Source organism: Osmerus mordax, chromosome 3 (genome assembly GCF_038355195.1).
Source record: "Osmerus mordax isolate fOsmMor3 chromosome 3, fOsmMor3.pri, whole genome shotgun sequence".
Taxonomy (NCBI): Eukaryota; Metazoa; Chordata; class Actinopteri; order Osmeriformes; family Osmeridae; genus Osmerus; species Osmerus mordax.
This window is the reverse complement of record NC_090052.1, coordinates 20033879-20050233: the sequence shown is the minus strand read 5'-3', so window position 1 is coordinate 20050233 and position 16355 is coordinate 20033879. Positions and strand designations below refer to the sequence as shown.

The window sequence follows — 16355 nt, the reverse complement described above, 5'->3', positions numbered from 1 at the left end:
CTATTTCTATTCTTCTCGCTCCTGCGTTTCTCCGAGTAACTTTTGCACATCTGAGTTTTCGTGGATGGGTGGTTCCATGTGAGACATCACTTAGCTGAGCGTATCCTTCTATCCATCACGAGGTGACATACACCGGCTCATTGCACGCTGCATGCAAGTTCACCCCGTGTTTCTTTCAAGTCCACAACAGTACCCGTGCAGTCACACCCCATCCATCAGCTCAGACTGTTTCAGCAGGAAGGCTGGAAAAGTTTAAAAAAAAAAAAAAGAGAGAAAAACAAGACTTTTTATAAAAGTTGTCAAGTGTATTTTTGACCTATACTCTGTCTTGAGAAATAAATCTAGGCATGCAGGCTTCCAGTCCGAGAGAGAAGCATTAAACTGTGCCATTGCTATCCTGTCCTCCCCAGGGTATACATGGCCAGTCGCTACTGCTTCCACCCCCCCCCCAGCCCTGTGCTCACCACCAAGACCGAGGTTTGCTCCTTCACCAAGGACGACAACACCACCACTGGGGCGGTGGGCCTGCTGACCTATGACCTCCTCCACGTGAGGACCGGAACGTTCACCGAGCATGTGGCCGTCATGTTCTCTGTGCCATTAGACTACAACCTCGAGGTAGCCTGTGCCTGTGACAAAAACCTGTACAAGCGCATGTACTCTGACTAATGACTTCAGGAAGTTTCCCCGCGCCGACGCCAGTGGGTCAGGAATAGAGTGTAAGGCCGCCCAGGTTGATCTGAGGGCCACCATGTCCAACGTGGGCAAGGCTATTGTTAAGGTGGAGCTCTATGATAGAATGGGCCGATAGCATTGAAGAAACCGTCACCAGTATCCACAGCATTGAGATCTTTATCAATCAGTAAATCTACTTGATTTTGATGAATACATGAATACAAATAATTTGGGTAATTATGTTGTTTTCCAATCATTCTAGATTCAGATATGTGCTGCTGTTTTATACACAGCTTGCGTATCTTATTGTGTTTGAATTACTTTGTCTTTCTCTTTCCTGAATAAAGATACATTTACACAAATTCCTTGGTCTCGTCTTATTTGGGCAAACTTTTTTGGAGGGCGCCGACTGCAAGAAATTGAGCTTACTCAGTATTTCTGTAGCACGATGCTATTGGAGTGAAATACAGAGCCTCTTACCTTCCTAAGCCAGTCATAGAGGCAAACACATTCTCTTCGTACAGACTGTACCTGCGTGTGGCTGCTCCTACGTAACAGGCCTCGATCCACTAGGGGTCTATTGTTCAGCTCTGTCAGCTAACGCACAGTTAGGGGTGGGTTATCTTTCCCAAAGGAGCAGACAATGCCATCCGACACGTAGTAGGCTTTTAATCAAAGCCCAAATAAACGGGTGAAAGTGTTGCCACGTGGGTGTGTGTGTGAGAAGCTGGTGTATTGGTTGGTGGGGTTGGTGTGGGTGTGCACATAGAGGTGGAAATATTCCAAATCTTGATCTTGAGAATCACTTAAACCTCCTTCTAACCGAGTTCCCTTCTCTTGCTCGTGGAGCGCAGACAGTTTGAGGTCTTCTACAGGTAAGAGACAGTGTCTCTCTGGAGGTTGGAACATACACCTGTACATTTAGCCTACTTAGACTATACTCATTCCTCTGGGTGGATAATATTTTGACAAGTGAATGTAGTTGTGGACCACACATAAGTAATCTGGTGCTGAGAACATGACGCCTGCAAATGTTTAGAAGTGGCTTGAAATTATCTTTTCACAGGTTCTATGCTAGCTGTGTGTGTGTGTGTGTGTGTGTGTGTGTGTGTGTGTGTGTGTGTGTGTGTGTGTGTGTGTGTGTGTGTGTGTGTGTGTGTGTGTGTGTGTGTGTGGGCATGCTTGTGTGTGTCCGTGGTTGTTCATGCTAATTGCAAATTAGCATGAAGTAAATTAGGAAGTAAAAGGAGTGAAATAAGGTGTTGTTAGTGGAAAAATGAGTCCGCAGAGGCCGTGGCAACTAACGTAAACAGCAGGAGGAGCGTCACCATGGAGATCACCAACCTCACCAACAACTACTGTCTAATCAACCCCAAGTGAGCTCTACCAGAGCCCGTCCCACAAACTACTGAGTAAACTGCTATGACATGTGTGTTTCTCGTACAGGGTATTCCTTGAGAGTGGGGACACCTACAGCCCCCCTCAGCCCAATGCGCCCCCTCAAGAGTGAGGTCTGCACTTTCAGTAAATCCAGCGCCACGGCAACAGGCAGTGTTGGTGTTCTGACCTATGACCTTTTAGAGAGGTCACGTAACGACTGCATGGGGACCGTAGCCATCATGTTCTCTGTGCCCTGGGACTACAACATGTACAAGAGTTGGTTGGCCGTGGGCATCTTTGACAAGGGTCGTGACTGTGACGAGACTCTTTACAAAGAGATGTACTACAGTCATTTAGCAGACGCTCTTATCCAGAGCGACTTACAGTAAGTACAGGGACATTCCCCCGAGGCAAGTAGGGTGAAGTGCCTTGCCCAAGGACACAACGTCATTTTGCACGGCCGGGAATCGAACTGGCAACCTTCAGATTACTAGCCCAATTCCCTAAGTTAGTTTACTCCCTGGCCCAGCAGGCCATACCTCTCTGAGAAGAACCCCCAAGCTTTCTACACTGTGTCAAAATCAGTTCGTCCACTGCAATATGTGCGTTGCCGATTCTTCACTTGACAGTCTGCATGCATGATTCAACAGGCGTTTTGTTGCTGACATGTGTCGGAATCGCAAGGTATTACCTTCAAGCAAATCTGCTTAAGATCAGAGTTTAGTTTGTTTATAAATCCTGGCAGAAATGTTCCATCTCCTGTATGGAAGGTTCTCTGTCTCTGTCGCATCCGGCTTTAAACTGGCTTCTTTACAAATGAAGAATGAAAGGATGACTCACCAGAGAGGGGGAGAGAGGGTGCAAAGCTTAACACAACACACTAAACGCTTGGCCTGTAGTCTCTGGATAAATAACAAATTCAGCTTTCTTTTTTTGTCACTTATAAATGTACGGTCGGTCTCACTTATTGATTGAACCTGGGAGAAGTGATCCATTTAATGAATAGGAATGTACAGTGAGCACTGCAGCTGTGCGTAATGTATGGATGTACAGGATGCATATCCTGGAGATCTTTAGATGTCACATCAGGAAAGAAAACTGTAGAAACAGCGTGGGAGGAATAAAGTGTCCAAGAACAAGTGTTGATGAAGACACCCTTTCCGAGAGGGAAGCATTAGAAAGCTCCTCCTAGAGCCAACAGGAAATGCATGCCTGGCTTCCAGGGGTGTTAGGGAGGCTAGGGGTGCAAATGTAGGGGTGTTAGGCGTGCTAGCATTGCTAGTGGTGCTAGGTTGGCTTTGGGTGCTAGGGCCTGCTAGTTGTGGTAGGGTTGCTAGGCTGATGGGGTGCTGGTTGTGGTAGGGTTGCTAGGGGTGCAATCACCTATGCATCAACCAGTAGACACTATTCACTATTTGTAGCAGGCTACATTATGAAAACGTACATGGAAAAAAGTTAATACAGTATGCACCTTGAAGAGCATGATGTTATCCAACAGGTAGGAGTCAGGTGGCTGAGCGGTTAGGGAATCGGGCTAGTAATCTGAAGGTTGCCAGTTCGATTCCCGGCTGTGCAAAATGACGTTGTGTCCTTGGGCAAGGCACTTCACCCTACTTGCCTCGGGGAGAATGTCCCTGTACTTACTATAAGTTGCTCTGGATAAGAGCGTCTGCTAAATGACTAAATGTAAATGTCTAAATGTAATCGCCCAATTGCAGACACGTTGACAGTCTCCCTCTCTCACAACTACACGTCACCGTACAAAATGTCTGTGTGCTAATGGGGAAGCCTTCTTCTCTTCAGCTCTTAACACTCACTTAGACTTCAGTACCTTCCTGACCCTACTCATCCGAATGGGAGCCAATGTGCCGTCACATAAACAACAAACCCGAGTCACTTCTTATGCTAATGCCTCGATCTCAGCGACGCAATGTTATTAACCTGGGGAAAATAAGGGTTGGAGCAGTAACTCTAAGCTCTCAATTCACATCCCAGATAAGTTACGTTTCTCACTGCCATTCCATTTACAATTTTAGCCCTTGCATTCCTGACTCGCTTTTCCCCAGATTCATTATACTCCTGCCGCATTAACTGGTTGCCACCACAAAAGAAGCCCTGATCAAAGGTTTATTATGCCGCTGGAGCATTTGCATGAAAGCCACACATAATATAGAGGAATAAACTAGCTCCATTTAGGCTTCTGAAGCATTGTTGAGTGGTGCATTGAAACGGCTGCATGGGGTCCTCTTTCAACAGATGGGGATTCTCTTAATGCTTTGAATGGGGATAAACTCATTCCTTTCACATCTCTCCTCTACCTCGTGTGTTCTTCCATACACCTTCATACACTTAAGCCTGCTTTTATGTTTTGTGTGGGTGTGGGTGTGTCTGTGTGTGTGTGTGTGTGTGTGTGTGTGTGTGTGTGTGTGTGTGTGTGAGCGAGAGAGAGAGAGAGAGAGAGAGAGAGAGAGAGAGAGAGAGAGAGAGAGAGAGAGAGACAGAGAGAGAGAGAGAATGAGAGAGAGAGAGAGAGAGAGAGAGAGAGAGAGAGAGAGAGAGAGAGAGAGAGAGAGAGAGAGAGAGAGAGAGAGAGAGGGGGGGAACGTTATTATCATGCGAAAGGCCAGATAAACATTGCACAGCAGTCAAAACTGATTTGATGCATTTTTTTATTGTGACCTGGGTAAACACCATCATGTGGGTGGAGGTGGAGAGTACATGACTAAGACTCCAGCGCCACCTCCTCTGTGTTGGAAGTTCAGGAGGTGCAGCTTACCACCTCACCATCAACCAGCTCCTCCACTACGGTCACCACCTTGGTCATGATGTTCACATGACTGGAACTGGAGCCAATCCCTGACATGGAGGAATGGAGAGAGAAGAGGAGAGATCTTGATGAGAGATTCCGAGTTCATCTGAATGGGCCTTTGACATTTACTTAGACAAGTCCCTTCAAATGGAAGGTCTCACCCTTTTTTATATCGGACAGTGTTTTTAACACTGCTTCAACCTGACAGGTCTGATAATAACCTGATGCTTTAGTATTAGAGTGTCCTGACATAATGACCATAGCATATCATATATATATACTAACCTGAGGTTTCAATGTCGACCGCAGAGCTTTTGACCGCATACCTATGGAAACAACATTTGGTGAGATACAACCATGACTGACAGACTGACAGAATCAAAGATTATATATAGACCTAACATATTCCTTCTCTGAATGAAGATCAGTGGATCCTCTTGCGCTCTAATGGTGGTCAAAGCCTGTAGCGTTTCTGCTTAAAGGCTGCCACCTAGCGGCTGAGCAAAGTATCGACGAATGTGCAGCTTATTTATAACTAGCGCTTGAGAAGTGATCGTATGTCCCAGCAGATGTAATTCTAGACCTCGGCTGAGAATTATGAATCGGACTGACATTTGACTGACGACCACAGCACCATAATAGTGTCCTCTGTTCTTGTGGCTATAGTGTAATACACAATCAAAGTGTACTGTATAGACACTAGACAGTATCTTGCATGTCAGCCATGCAGATGACATGAAAATATGTAACAAACCTAAACCACATAATAAGGGTTTTCATGCCATCATTTCTCTCCTGTGTGTGTGTGTGTTCAAAACAGCCCTCATCAGAGGAAAGGAGAGAGGACTGGAGGACAAGGATCCAAATTGAGAGTCCAGCTTACACGGTGTCATCCTCCAGCAGTCTGTGGTACTCTGCGATCTCCATCTCCAGCCTGGTCTTGATGTCCAGCAGGGCACGGTACTCCTGGCTGCTGCGCTCCGTGTCGGCCCGGATCTGGGTCAGCTGGCTCTCCAGGCTGGTGACAGATGCCTGCAGCCCCATCAGCACAGCTCCATAGCGGGCCTCCATCTCCCCCAGGTTGGCCTCCAGAGAACTCTTCTGCAGGGGCAGGCAGGTCACACAGTCAGGGCTGAGCTGGGTGAGGATTTCTCGACTGGTTTAGTTTGGGAGGCTTCATTTCTGGAGGTCATGCATTGTTTTTATTTTATCAACAGTGAGCCTGCTGTGATGATGTAAGGGGAGGATGGTAGTAACATATTTAGTTGCCCACAGAACTTTTGTGGCTTGTCCTACTAGACATTTTAACCTTTGGCGTTAAGGATAGGATTACTGTAATTTCAACCCAAAAAAGAGTCCGTTTAAAACGGTTCTTTTAATGAACACGTTACATGCGAGCGTTTGACAAAAAAGCTATACAAAAGTTACGAGGAAATAAAGTATTATGGCAGCCATGTTTGTAGTTCTTTACCATGGAGTAGAGGGACTGCATCTCCAGCTCCAGATCTCTGGCAGAGCTCTGGCCAGACTTCAGCTCCACACTGCTGGTCTGCAGGACCTCTGTGCTGGTACTTACTTTCTGCTGCACCTCTTCTGCCTTGAAGGGGCACACACGCAAAGAAGCCACCATTCACACATGCACACGCACCCACACACACATGGACAGAAGTTTTGTAGAACTGAAAGGGATATTGTTCAATGAGGGTGCGATCATGTGATTTGTTTGACATTCAGGTTATCATTGACAGTCATGAGATGCCTTTGTGACGTCTAGGGAGTCAGGTGGCTGAGCGGTGAGGGAATCGGGCAAGTAATCAGAAGGTTTCTAGTTCGATTCCCGGCTATGCCAACCAAATGACGTTGTGTCCTTGGGCAAGGCACTTCACCCTACTTGCCTCGGGGGGAATGTCCCTGTACTTACTGTAAGTCGCTCTGGATAAGAGCGTCTGCTAAATGACTAAATGTAAATGTCTCTTACCTTGGTCTGGAACCAGGCCTCGGCATCTCGGCGGTTCTTGCCCACCAAGGCCTCGTACTGCTCTCTGACCTCAGCGATGACATGGGTCAGGTCGGCGGCCGGCGCCGCGTCCACCTCCACCTGGATCTGACCGCTCATTTGGCTCTGGAGCGACAGCATCTCCTAGGAGACCGCGAGAAGAACAACATCCGATTCCTGTCGGCACTCCTTACGTCAACTCCGAACGGCGTTCCGACGCTCATTTCTTTCCCCTCAAGAGCAGGAAGCCCTCATGTGTAGACTAGCCTACCTCGTCACGGTGCTCCTTAAGATAGGCCAGGTCGTCCTTCAGGCCCTCCAGCTGCATCTCCAGGTCACTCTTCACCAAGGACAGGTCCCCCATCATCCTCTTCAGCCCACTGATGTCGGCCTCCACTGACTGGCGCGAGCCCAGCTCATACTCAAACCTTTGGCCCGAGACAGAGACCGGAACCTTCCGTCAGCACTCAGTACTACGATGGGAGCTTATACTAGACTTGTTCCACACAATTATTGTCACAAGTAGCAGTGATACAACTGTGATACCCGAAGTATGGTTCTTATTATATTCTGCAACAAACTCACTTGCTTCGGAAGTCATCCGCTGCCACCCTGGTGTTGTCCACCTGCAGAGCCAACTCTGTCACTGCTGCGGTGGCAGTCAGGATCTTTTACATGGAGGACACACCCAGCTGTCAGTTGACATACTGCAGCTCACATTACCTGACACATTCAGCTCCCTCTCACATTCAGTAAAGACTGAAAGAAAATCTTTTTCCCCCAGTTTCTGAGGACTCACCTGGGTGCGGATGTCATCGATGGTACCCTGGTGTGTGCTAAGGTCTCGGGTGTGGATGGTGATGTGGCCGAGACCCCACTCCTTGATCTGGAGCTCCAGCTTGGTGTTGGCCTCCTCCAGGGTGCGGACCTTCTCCAGGTACTGGGACAGACGGCTGTTCAGGTTCTGCATGGTCTGCTGCTCATTGGCACTGTTGAAGCCTCCGTCTCCCCCGGCCCCAGCGTCCAATGAGAAGGCACGGAACCTCATACCACCTCCTCCACCTCCAGCACCAAAGCTCATACCACCTCCTCCACCTCCTCCACCTCCTCCAGCACCAAAGCTCATACCACTTCCTCCACCTCCTCCACCTCCAGCACCGAAGCCCCCACTCATGGAGATGCGTCTGGTTCCTGAAGAAGAGCCAGCGGAGGATATACGGACACCTTGGCCCCCGGCCCCTCCGTACACACTGCCAGCCCTCTGGGAGGAAAGGCCCAGTCGTCCCCCAGAGCGGTAGGAGGCGTAGCCCCCCATGGAAGCTCCCGAGGCCAGGCCCACAGACCCGTGTCTGTAGAGGGTGGTCATGATTGCGTCTCGAAGAAGGTGGGTGCAGTCTCAGCCTCCCTCCGAGACCCTTATAAACCCTGCTTCAGTGGGCGTGGCGCGTTCACCTGGCAGGAGAACCAATTGAATTTATGGACGCGTGGAATGTTTTGAGAAGGGTACGCCTGAAGTCATATCATCAGGGCTGCCAACTCTCCAAAAACCTTTGGAGTGAGATTTGGTGGGGCCAAATCTCACCAAAATTTTGCTGAGTAAAAAGCAACCCCCCCCCCCCCCCAAGCAACACACAAGCAGAAGTACAAGGTGAGCGTGTGAACTGGTTAACATGCGTGTCTCACGGCCGATGCGTGAGAGTTGGCAGCCCTGTAACATACACACGCACATACACTCACACACACACACACACACACGCTTTAATAAATGATGCTGTTGTTTCCCCTCCTAGACATGTTCCCCCTCACTAGTAAGAACATCCACCCTGCCCCGGGTATCTGCCACTTCTGTCAGCACCGATCACTGGGACGCTTTAGCCTGGGGGGGGATCTTACTTATGAACTCTCCAGATTTTTCATGTGCACAAGTTGAGACGTTTTCCCTGTGTTATGTAAGGGTGTCTTCTGCCTTTGGGGCATTTGGAGTATTATACTGTAAGGCCTTTCATGACTGGAACTTGAGGAGAGAGTAGGTTTATAAACGCACTCACTGACTCTCCTAACTGATGTACAATTGTGTTTCATTCTTTATCTCTGGGCTACTAGATACAAGAGACAGGGGATTGTTGTTTAATCATGGAAAATTGCAAAACGGAACTTGCTTTCTACATATCACATTACCCATCACTTCAACACTGCTCTTTTGTCTGGTGTTCCCTTCTGTCTCAAGACAAAATAACATGTTCTAACAGGGTTACGCTTCATGGTCAGATGTGATAGTGTCTGTGCTTGACTTGGACTGAAATAGGTACCGATGCTCACCTATGCAGGTGATACTGTGCAATACTTACTTTTGGTCGAGGTGAAAGGGCTCAAACCATAGAATACCACAGCTCCAAGTTTACCACCAAGTATGACCTAACCATGACAATGCCACGACCGTCATGTATGACTAACACACAAAATTAAACAGAATGCATGTGGTTTCTGAGAACATGGATTAGCAGTATTGTGCAGGCAGATTATGAAATGTCCTCCTGGTGCTGGAAAGTAGCTCGATTTAACCAACAGGCTGAGCTCAGGATAGGAAAATGTGCTGTTCACAAAATGGCAAACGGTAAATAAACTTGAAACAGTATCTCTCGTCACACAGTGTGTCCTCAATGCCTTGTTGAATGATCTAAACGTCAAGGGTGACGGCTGCAGCTGCTGTATCACTTGTTGCTGCAGGTAGAGCTGGGAGGAGGTGTAGACGAGGTGAAGCTAAGCTCGAGGCATTGAGTGATTTACATTGTCAGTGATACAAGCTGTGTAGTAAAAAAGCTCTGAACACTTCTACAGTACCGTTGAACCATCATTTATCAGACTACCATTCACAACCTCTAGAGGGAAATGTTTGACAGAAGAACAATCCAGAAACCAGATGTGTGTGTGTGCCAGGCATGTAGTGGTGAGTAACATTGTGTGTGCAATTGCGTGCACGCACACACACTTAGAGGCCCACCCATCACAGCTGCTGGTGCCAGAGGAGGGCTGGACTAGGGATACATGACTGCTGTCATTTCTGACTTGACTCTCTCTGTAATGGGGTTCTTAACACGGAAACTGAACAATGGTACAACGCTTGATTGGTTTTGAGCAGAGTTAACAAGACTTAAACGCCCACTGAAGTCTTTTTCCTAGCACTTTCAAAGCTAATCGTGTCATTTTCACCAAGGTAGGTTCATACGGTGATGAATGATGGTACAGGAGAACCCTCAGTTAGTGGGTCCTCACAGACCAGGTCTAGGTGAACAGGAAGTGTCAGGAAAAGATGATCAACTGTGCATTCCACCCAGGAGAGATCAGGTTTAGAACGAGGGATCAGGTTTATAACATGCCCTTTCAGGCTCCCCACATTAAACAAAGAGATGGTATCCCACCCTCAGCCGCCCAACCCTAAGCCAGGAGGAAAAGGAAAAAATCTCTGGACATCTGGTTTAAACAAAAGATTTAATTATATTATCACAATGTAGTACAATAAGTAAGAGTCGAAAAACATACAGTCTCTTACAGATCTTCCAGAAAGTCTGGTGACCAGCCTAAAAGCAGAAACAGAGTACATTTGCATACATTTCTTTGTTCCCAAAATAGAAAGCACACAATGCCTTCTCGTCTTTACAAAAAGTCACACGAAAAACAACAGTGATAACGTCTTAAAGAACTGGACATTTGTTTACTTTTGTTCTGTCTCCCGTACATTTAAGTTATTTATAGTATTTATAGTCCACACATCAAATGTTTGATTCAGAGCTACAGTATGACTTTCCTCGGCTGGCCTCTTGTGGCTCGCGGTGAAGACCGTTGTCAAGAAGAAGGGTCATGTTCATGAACCCTTATTAAAGCTAGAAATTAGACAATAGTGGGAAAGAGATCCCATAGTCTATCCATTGTGTCCTGTTCTAGACCCCTGACCCCAAACGTCCTTGCTCTGTGAATCATTTAACGCCCTTTCACTCCCTTCGCATATCTAGCTTCTGCGCTCCCCCTGGTCACGTCTGTGGTAGACCAGCAGGGTCGAGGGCCCTCCCTAAGGGCCCTGAACAAAACATGCAGATACTGTCAGGAGAGGGAGATATGTCGTTAAAAAGGGCACATCTCAATTAGATCTGTGCTCACGCATACATATATACATAAATACACTCACTATTTAGGTTGTGTATTCGTGGTTGTAAAAAAAATGCCTCTGTATCCTGAGGATGAGATGCAGTACAGTAAATGAAGTCAAATTCTGCCAGCAAAATGGCTTTGTCCTTCTCACATGTCAAGTCTGAATGCCCAGCAATCCAAGGCCCATAACTTTTCTCATCGGCCTATAGACATTCTACCACAAAATGCCTGTTTTCAGTCCATCCAGCTTGACCAAGCTTTTGTCATTATATCCACCTAACATGGAATAGATTATGTTAAATAACCAATAAAAACATTGTTAGGTCACGTATCTGGAACGATTGTCAACTAGTTGAAACACTCTGACACACATTTCCTTGAGCAGCCTAAATGAATAAGAAAGGGATGTCATTGAACCATAGTTTCGATTTTTGACACAACCAAAACCTGAGATAAACTCAAGTAATATTTAAACAAAGGAAACTTAACATTGCAAATCCGGGGACTTTTTAATCCTACAACGCTAAATCCTAAAATCAACATGTCCATATGGCACAAAACCTACTACAGTATCAGTGCATCTTCAGACATCCTTACTTCAGGGCATTCAGTGGTGTAATGGGGGGGGGGGGGGGGGGGGTGTAAAGTAATGTCATGGGTCATGGATCAGTCCAGCGCAGCCGGGGGAAACACCGTCTGGGAGAGCAGATGAACTAAGAACAGCGGGAGAATGTTGACGTGAGGCATGGTGGGAGAGCAGCCTATCAGGAGCTCCCATCTCCGTTCTTGGTTTTGAGCACCACCAGGATAACCATGACAGGGATAAGACAGATGGGGGTCATCACCAGGGCAAAGACGATGCCGGGAGGGGGGTCACTCAATGCCTCTGTGGGACAGTCCTTGAAGAAAAGGGAGTGGATCTCCACAAAGTAGTGCTCCACCTGGGAGTTGGGCCAGGGGATCTGCATGCAGTCGGCTGAATTCTCTGTGCCCAAGGTGAAATGGTTATAGTGGCTGCAGTTAGGGAGAAGTAGGGAGTGGAGTGTTAGTGACAGAGGAGATGCTATTTCAAACTACTTGGATTCTGAATAAATATGTACTATAATGATTGATTATTAAATGTACAGTCAACCAACCTCCTCACGTTGTTCCAGATGCACCATTCAGTACTGTTAAGCAGAGTCATGGACTGAACAAATATGAAGTAATAGTGATCCAAAAATAGAGAATAACAATCCTCTAGTGTTTTGTTAGCACAGTATTCACAGTACTTTTCACAGTAAGTATAGTTCTTTTTCCAACATCCTGAAAGTCAACAGGTAAGTGGGGGTTAGATCAGGTCTGTCTTACATTGGAAACATACAGTAACAAGTTTGTCAATGCAAGAATGTTAAGGACCCACTTGTCGTGAAGTCACTATCTCCATGGCTGGAATCTAAGAGGAAAATAAAATAGTGCAGTAGTATAGTAGTATACTAGTAGGTGCATGCATACATTATCATATAGTACACTGTTTCAGGATTGGTTTTATTTTTATTGATTCAATATCATTGGATAATAGCAAAGCCTAGGCAACAGTCTAAGCTACAGCTCCCTAACACATCAGTTACATCAAATATAAGGCCAAAAAAACAATGTCACCGGCCCAACCTTTCCCTAAATAGCTTCATAAAGTGCATCATCTGACACTACAATATTGCAAGACGCGTTCTCAACAGTGTGGTGCTAATACAGACTTACCATACAGGACGGAAAGGAACAGCCAAAAGAAACCGAGCGCTCCCCTCATGTCAGAGAAAAGGAGCATAGACACATTCGCTCCAAATGATGACCATTTAGAAGGAGTCTAAACTTATAACACCGCGCACTGCGAGGCATAACAGGAAACTCGACCGTGTAGAAGCTAGACGCAGTGCAGCCCCTCAGTTACCAGATGTCCTATCGGTGTTACCCGCGGTTACCAGATGTTCCCCGAGGTTCTGTCTGCCCTGTCTGTCTGCTCGACTTGGCAGTGAAATAAAACGTCTAAAACACACGGTTCTTTCGAATTGTCTTGACTTTTAAAGGGGTGGAGGCGCAACAGATTGTCCTCCTCTCTCTCTCTCAAATAAAAGGGAGCACACCCAAGCTGGGCTGGACTCACATCTGAAAACCCTTTACTCTTTCATTCTTGTTCTGCTTTTTAGTCTCAATTTCTCACAGTGCAAGGCCTGGCCTACTGGCAGCTTGTGATTTATTTGCCTCCAGGGCTGCCTCTGCCAAATAGGAAACATAAGTAAACATTTAGAGCTGAGGTGTTCAGACATGGATGTAATCATGACAGTGCATGGGTTTGCAATGCAGATGTCTCAAATTTGGGTTAATTTAATCAAACCTGGAAGATGTTGTCAGTGACAGCCAGCTGTTTAAAGACCCAATCTCACCTACAAGGGAGTAATATAAATGTAGTACTTTACACAGAAAACCACACAAAGGATGAGCCTGAGAAGGTTGGTGGACTTTCATCTGTCTTTATGTAATACCCTGGGCCATATGGAGCTACATCTGTGGGCTAGGTTCCCCCTGTTCCTGGTCTTCAAATACTATCACTTGGCCCACTGAAGCTGATGAACAACAATACATAATGAACAATGATAGCCATCTTATCAGAGGAGCACTTTTATTGATTAAAGACTGAATTCAATGTTGAGCGGGAAATGGCCCATGTCTTCTCAGGACACACATATGAATCTGTGCTACACAAGGTTCACATCACATGTGCCTTAGTAGGGCCTCTAAAAACATCTGTTTGCTGAGCAACATTTTTGATTTAGTAATGACATCAGGAAATGGGTCTTTTCAGCTGAGGAGGAGCTCAGAGATTGGGGAGTTGGTGAAAGGAGGAGGGGGATGGTTTTGGGGAAGGGAAATGGGAAGGCGGAGGGTGGGGAACAGAGAAGGAGAGCTCTGTACCGCCCCAGTTGTTTCACAATTCAGAGTTAATTCAAAGTTAATGCATTGATCACAGTCATTGCATGGGGCGCATAACAAACAAATACAGGAAGTAAAAGTGGGGACATAGGCAAGGTTTTAGTTAACCTCTGACCCCAAACTATTATGGGCTGTATGTTTGCAGCTGTTGACCCCACACTGTCGGGGACCTCCCCAATAGTTTGTCTTGGACTCCCATTAAAAGAAACTCTCAGATTTATTGGCCAGAGTATGAATTTTTGTTGTCCTTTTCCCTGCAAGAGGTATATCAGCTCCAACCTGTTTATAGAAGCCATCCAAGAGAGTCCCCCATCGATTCAAATATATTTCAGATTCAATTTGCCTAATTTGAGATGACGAAGGAGAAAACTACAATAACAAATGTGTGTAATGAATAAAGTGTTGCACCTAAAGGAGAATACTATTGTGAAACACCAGTATTTTGAAATGTTGATGAAAATGCTTAAGCAAATCTGTAAACTTACCGGAAATATAGAGGACTTTGTTGGTAGTCAAGAAAGGCCCTGTGGAATAAACAAGACAAAGTAAAAACATTGATGGTTAAAGGCATGATCAAAATATGTTTTATATATTTAACACTTGTAGTATGATACAATATAAAACCATTATTCACAATGATAGGTGTAAAGAAATGTTAATAACGTATCTGTTACCTGGTGTGGTAGCTTGGGGCACTTCAACTTTATCAACCAGCCCAGCAGCTATACTGCATGTTGCTATAGAAGTTTAAAAAAAAAAAAACAGGGAACTTTATTGAAGTCAACACATTGCTGTACTGTTTCAGATATATAGTATTTTGGTGGGTGACATGAACACCAGAAGATAGACACAACCTCAAGTAATGGACAAGCAAGCTAAGACTAACAATGCCCTAAGACAGAGATGCACTTGTTTGTGTTTGTTTGAGACTATAAGATAGTGAAATGTAAAGAACTGATATATTCAGATTCAAAACATCCTTCATTGTCCTTGTGACTCAGTTTTTATCGCCATCATTGTTCTTTATGAAAGTACTGTAGTCTACTTCAACTGAAGGTTGTACTGAAGACCAACTACATGTTGTGCCACTAGCCAGCATCTTATCACAAATGATGTCCTTAAAAACAAAATAATTCAACTTTGTTTTAAAACGTTTACCACAAATTAGATCAGAATCGCTTTTTGTTCCTTCAATAAAGCTCAACATTTTGTTAACTCAGTCATAAGACCACTCCAACCATTCATTCACGGGAGTTCCTAAGCATTCCACTTATGAGGTGAGAGAGAGGGTAAAACAACTTCAATATGTACACCATAAAATCCATACTACATCCTTAAAACCATACACAAATGGAAGACAGAAATGTGTAAATGGTCTACTTACCCCATAGGAGAATCAACAGAAAACATGAAGAATTAATGTCTGTCATGTTGCCTGACACTGCTTTGTCCTTCCCTGGTGGAAACAGATTACATATCTCAACCTTTTCACAGGAAGCCTCTAAAAAACAACAGGAAGCTCTCATTTCCTAGGATGGGCGGATTGGGCGGATTCCCACCATGGGACAGAGCCCCTGATAAAGGGAGAGCTACTGTGGCCCAACACCATACCACCACCTCTCTCTCTTTCACTCTCTCTTTCACTCTCTCTCTCTCTCTCTCTCTGTCTCTCTTTCACTCTTCCTCTCTCTCTCTCTCTCTGACTCCCTCCCTCTGCTTCTCTCTCAAATGAAGATAGATCAGCAGTACTGGGAAAGGTGTGGCTGGACTGAGAATAAACAGTTGAAACATTAAAAAAGGAAAAGCGCTTTAGAATGTTTCAAAGTATTTCAGAGTATGTGGAGTGAAATAACTGGATTCAGCATGCTGCCTTTAGTAATAAAAGAAAGTAAACAGCACATCTAAAAATGTGATAGTTGTGTCTCCAATCGATGCCTCTTATGGGACACAAACATGACCAAACTGGGTTTGGATCTTTTATTAAGTTATCACTAACAGAGAAGCACACAAAAGGTTAAGTGTGCGTCACTAACACATCAGTGTTCAATATTCGTCAGCGTCACGAACGATGCAGTGATAGCTAACTGGCAGAGGGAGATAAGTGTTTCTGTGTATTTTCTGTGAGGTCGTGAATGATGACAAACCTTCCTCCCCTGCAGAGGTTCCTGGGAGAATCCCTCCCTGCCATTGACGCAATATTGTACTCCGCTGGTGTGGTTCTGTGTGGAAGGAGGCGCTGCTGGGCCCTGTGGTACACACACTGGGTAACACATCAACCCACGTCATTGGTCCACTCTGGGTTTCAGCTGCTGGGCTTGGAAATGGGCCAGGTAACTGGGCCAAAATTACTTCCACATTTCAATTCAGATCAATGGGACT

At 45.7% G+C, this 16355-nt stretch overlaps 3 protein-coding genes across 4 annotated transcripts; 1 reads left to right on the top strand and 2 right to left on the bottom strand.

Annotated features, from left to right (window-relative positions):
- The first annotated feature begins 1693 nt into the window (after nt 1–1693).
- On the top strand, nt 1694–2444 carry LOC136940551 (uncharacterized). Its single transcript, XM_067232740.1, is given in 4 exon segments — nt 1694–1702; nt 1945–2051; nt 2122–2163; nt 2165–2444. Coding segments are annotated over 4 exon segments (438 nt in total).
- A 2273-nt stretch (nt 2445–4717) lies between these two features.
- Nucleotides 4718–8233, bottom strand: LOC136940296 (keratin, type I cytoskeletal 13-like). 2 transcript variants are annotated; one of them, XM_067232353.1, is made up of 9 exons: nt 8010–8233; nt 7660–7922; nt 7446–7528; nt 7132–7288; nt 6843–7004; nt 6336–6461; nt 5748–5965; nt 5150–5190; nt 4718–4911 (listed from the first exon to the last, which is right to left on the bottom strand). In XM_067232353.1, the coding sequence occupies exons 1-9, from the start codon at nt 8224–8226 to the stop codon at nt 4814–4816; spliced, it is 1365 nt and encodes a 454-aa protein (XP_067088454.1). In that variant the 5' UTR covers nt 8227–8233; the 3' UTR covers nt 4718–4813. The 2 variants fall into 2 exon arrangements, with proteins under 2 accessions (XP_067088454.1, XP_067088453.1); XM_067232352.1 differs by having other exon boundaries at nt 7660–8233.
- A 2102-nt stretch (nt 8234–10335) lies between these two features.
- On the bottom strand, nt 10336–15431 carry ramp2 (receptor (G protein-coupled) activity modifying protein 2). The gene is made up of 6 exons (XM_067233690.1): nt 15361–15431; nt 14651–14713; nt 14462–14500; nt 12409–12441; nt 12143–12311; nt 10336–12020 (listed from the first exon to the last, which is right to left on the bottom strand). Exons 1-6 carry the CDS (start codon nt 15404–15406, stop codon nt 11771–11773), a joined length of 600 nt encoding a protein of 199 aa, XP_067089791.1. The 5' UTR covers nt 15407–15431; the 3' UTR covers nt 10336–11770.
- Nucleotides 15432–16355: the final 924 nt, after the last annotated feature.